The sequence below is a fragment of the Rhipicephalus microplus genome, chromosome 5, assembly GCF_043290135.1.
Source record: "Rhipicephalus microplus isolate Deutch F79 chromosome 5, USDA_Rmic, whole genome shotgun sequence".
In the NCBI taxonomy this organism is placed as follows: Eukaryota; Metazoa; Arthropoda; class Arachnida; order Ixodida; family Ixodidae; genus Rhipicephalus; species Rhipicephalus microplus.
Window position 1 is genome coordinate 98,454,060 of NC_134704.1, and position 2,937 is coordinate 98,456,996.

At 49.2% G+C, this 2,937-nt stretch overlaps 1 protein-coding gene across 1 annotated transcript; it reads left to right on the forward strand.

Annotated features, from left to right (window-relative positions):
* Positions 1-258: 258 nt before the first annotated feature.
* Positions 259-2,499, forward strand: LOC142817521 (uncharacterized). The gene has a single exon (XM_075894549.1). The coding sequence runs from the start codon at positions 322-324 to the stop codon at positions 2,497-2,499; it is 2,178 nt and encodes a 725-aa protein (XP_075750664.1). The 5' UTR covers positions 259-321.
* The last annotated feature ends 438 nt before the right edge of the window (positions 2,500-2,937 follow it).

The window sequence follows — 2,937 nt, forward strand, 5'->3', positions numbered from 1 at the left end:
TTCTTTGAGAAACACTAAATGAAAAACAATCTTTCAGGAAAACGAAAGTAAAAAAGAAGTTTGAGAGCGTGGATAATTACTCGAAACTGTTTTAGTAAAGTGGATATTTTTCAAAAGCCACCAATAATAGTTTAGTAGTTGTTGAATGAAACGCCGAGAAGCTATATTCACTTCGAAAACCTTTACTGCCAGTGTTGACTTGGTAATTCATCTGCAGCACTAACACGTCTTCGCATTTTTAATGCTTTACAGGAGCCATAAAGTGCCCCAGACGGGCGCAAGTTTCCACAGTGCTGGCAAGGCTCTGAAGCAGATCGAGACATGGATGACGAGGGGCCTAAAGAATACGCCGAAGCAGCTCCTCTCGAAGAGATTGAAAACGTCACCTTGGTGAAATATATTTGCTCCCGGTGCACGAGAAGCGACACGAATCCCGTGTGCCTATTGCTGCGGCACCTGCCGACTTGTAATGGGATTCTCTGGCAAGTTGGACTGGAACTGCGGGAAGACGAAAACCACTATGGTGACGTGTGCGCGGTTCTTTTACACGGAAGCCGATTCCAGTATCCAATTGCTTCCGCGTTCGGCTGCACTTTCGGGAAGACAGAGTACGTAGTGGCTGACCTACTGCGCAGCGTTTTCACGGTACATCAATGCGTCGTAGCCGTTGAAGTGAACCACTGTAGCGTAGCGAGCGGCTCTCACTTGAGCCGAGCGTTGGAGCGGAAGTCGTCTCTGAAGCGACTCAGCGTATCGAACCTGCTCGACTCTGAGGCCATGAAGAAAGTGTTCAACATAATCTCCTCGATGAAACACATTGAGCAGCTAGTGTTCTCGAACCCCGAACTGCGCTTCCCTTGGTACACCACCTTGCCCTTCCATTCGCTGGAACATATAGGAATGACACTGACGGCCCTCGACGTGGAAAACCTGGACATCACAGACTGCAGCGCCAAAGAGCTCATAACTCTGCTCAGAAAGAGCAACACGATCACCAGCCTCGCGATCAGAGGATGGTTCCTGAGGTCGAACTGCCCCGTCCTATGCGAAGGCTTTGTCGACTATCTCGCGAAGAACGGCAGAATTCTGAAGCGCCTGACCGTGAGATCCACCGATATCTACAACATCAGTGACTTGGAAACGCTACTCCACGTCATATCGGGTGTGACGGAGCTAGAAGAACTCAGTGTCAATTCAGGTCTCTTCCGGGCTGAGGCCATCGACGCCTTTGCCAAAGTTTTGGCCACCAACAAAACTCTTCGAAGCCTTAGTGTCGACTGGCCTAAAGCTGCACACAACTGGACACCCGAACACCTGGCCAGTTTCGCGGCCGGAAATACAGCCGAAAGGATGCACAGTTGGATCTATGCATTGCGACAGAACACTGTCCTTCTTAACTTGGTCGTCGACTTGGTAGGTTTCGGTAGAGATAGGTGCTCGACGTTCATTTGCGCTCTGACACAGAACAAGTCACTCACTCGCGTGGTCCACCGCAACCTGCCCGGGGGTGTTAACCTGAAAGAATTATGCCAGATCATTCAAACGTGTGGCCTCCAGCAAAGAGTGTCCATCGAGAACCATTACTTGACTCCTCTTGACTTCCCGACCCTTTTGGAGTGTCAAGAAGTGACAAGCGTGACCCTCCACGGCTTCCATATTCCCAACCCTGACAATTTCTGCGCAGCCTTCGACGTTCTCGCCAACTGTCGCCACCTCACGGTGCTACGTGTGATCCTAGGAGGCCATAGCCTAGACATGCACTTACACGCCGCTATAGCTGCCTACATAGCTGGCGCACACACTCTGAAGAATATCGAGCTCCTTCATTGGACTGACTTGTATAATCACGTTCACCTGCTGGACAGCGATTCGGGAAGTCCCCTCGTGCGTGCTTTGTCATCGAACGTTAACCTTAATAGCATCACACTTGAATGCAATCGATTGAGCAAGAAAGATGGCGAATCGTTGGCCGATCTCGTCATGAAAAGCCGAGCCCTCACAGCTCTAACGTTGACAACCATGTTAGGCCGAACAATAGGAGCGTTCTTGAGAAGTCTCGCACCTCGAGTACACAGCAATTACTGCCTGCTCCACTTGAGGTGCGCAAATGTTAGCGAAGCTTTTTGCCGTGAGATAGCTGCCATTCAGAACGTCACGAGCCGTAATACCAGCCTCGTGCATCGAGCAGCCCGTTTTGTTATGGGCGACCGAGACACGTACTGCGCACGCGCACTCGAATTAGTCTACGAGCACCCGAAGCTAGTAGAGCGCCTACAAGTGCACGGAACTGCGAACGCGGCACAAGCTGCGGACATGGTCGCTGCTGCTCTGACGGGTCTTACCTGTTTAGACGGATACATGACGGCAGCCGGTGTGGTTAAGGAGAAAGTCGTATGTGACCACTCGCTGAACGCGGGCAAGCAGTTGGACGAGATTGACCAAGATTGCTGGTGGTACATACGGCAGCACTTGAAGGTTGCGGACGTGATTGACATTTGACACAGCTTTGAATTGTAGCAATATAGGCACATCTGCTTTGCATATTTCAGCAATATAATCTCGCTGATGATTCTTTTGGTGATATGGCTTCTTCGATGACGGTTTGTGTTAGTGATACGCGTTTATGTCGAGCATGACGTCAACTGAGATTGACGCATTTCTTTGTATTTAGTGTGTACGTTATATTAGGACATGCATACCGTGGGCCGAACTAAACCTCGTACTTAGAGCGCAGTGCACATCTGACAGAAAATTGTACTGGCACTAGGTACGTTTGTTGCGCCTAAAAATACATACCTATTAAAGATTCACGTATCTTTCTGCCGAAAACTATGAAATCTCCCAAATTGGAAACTGCGCAAAATGGATGACACATCGACAGATAAATATTGTAACGATATCACACAAGACTTCACCTTTTCTTTCCCAATCTTTTCT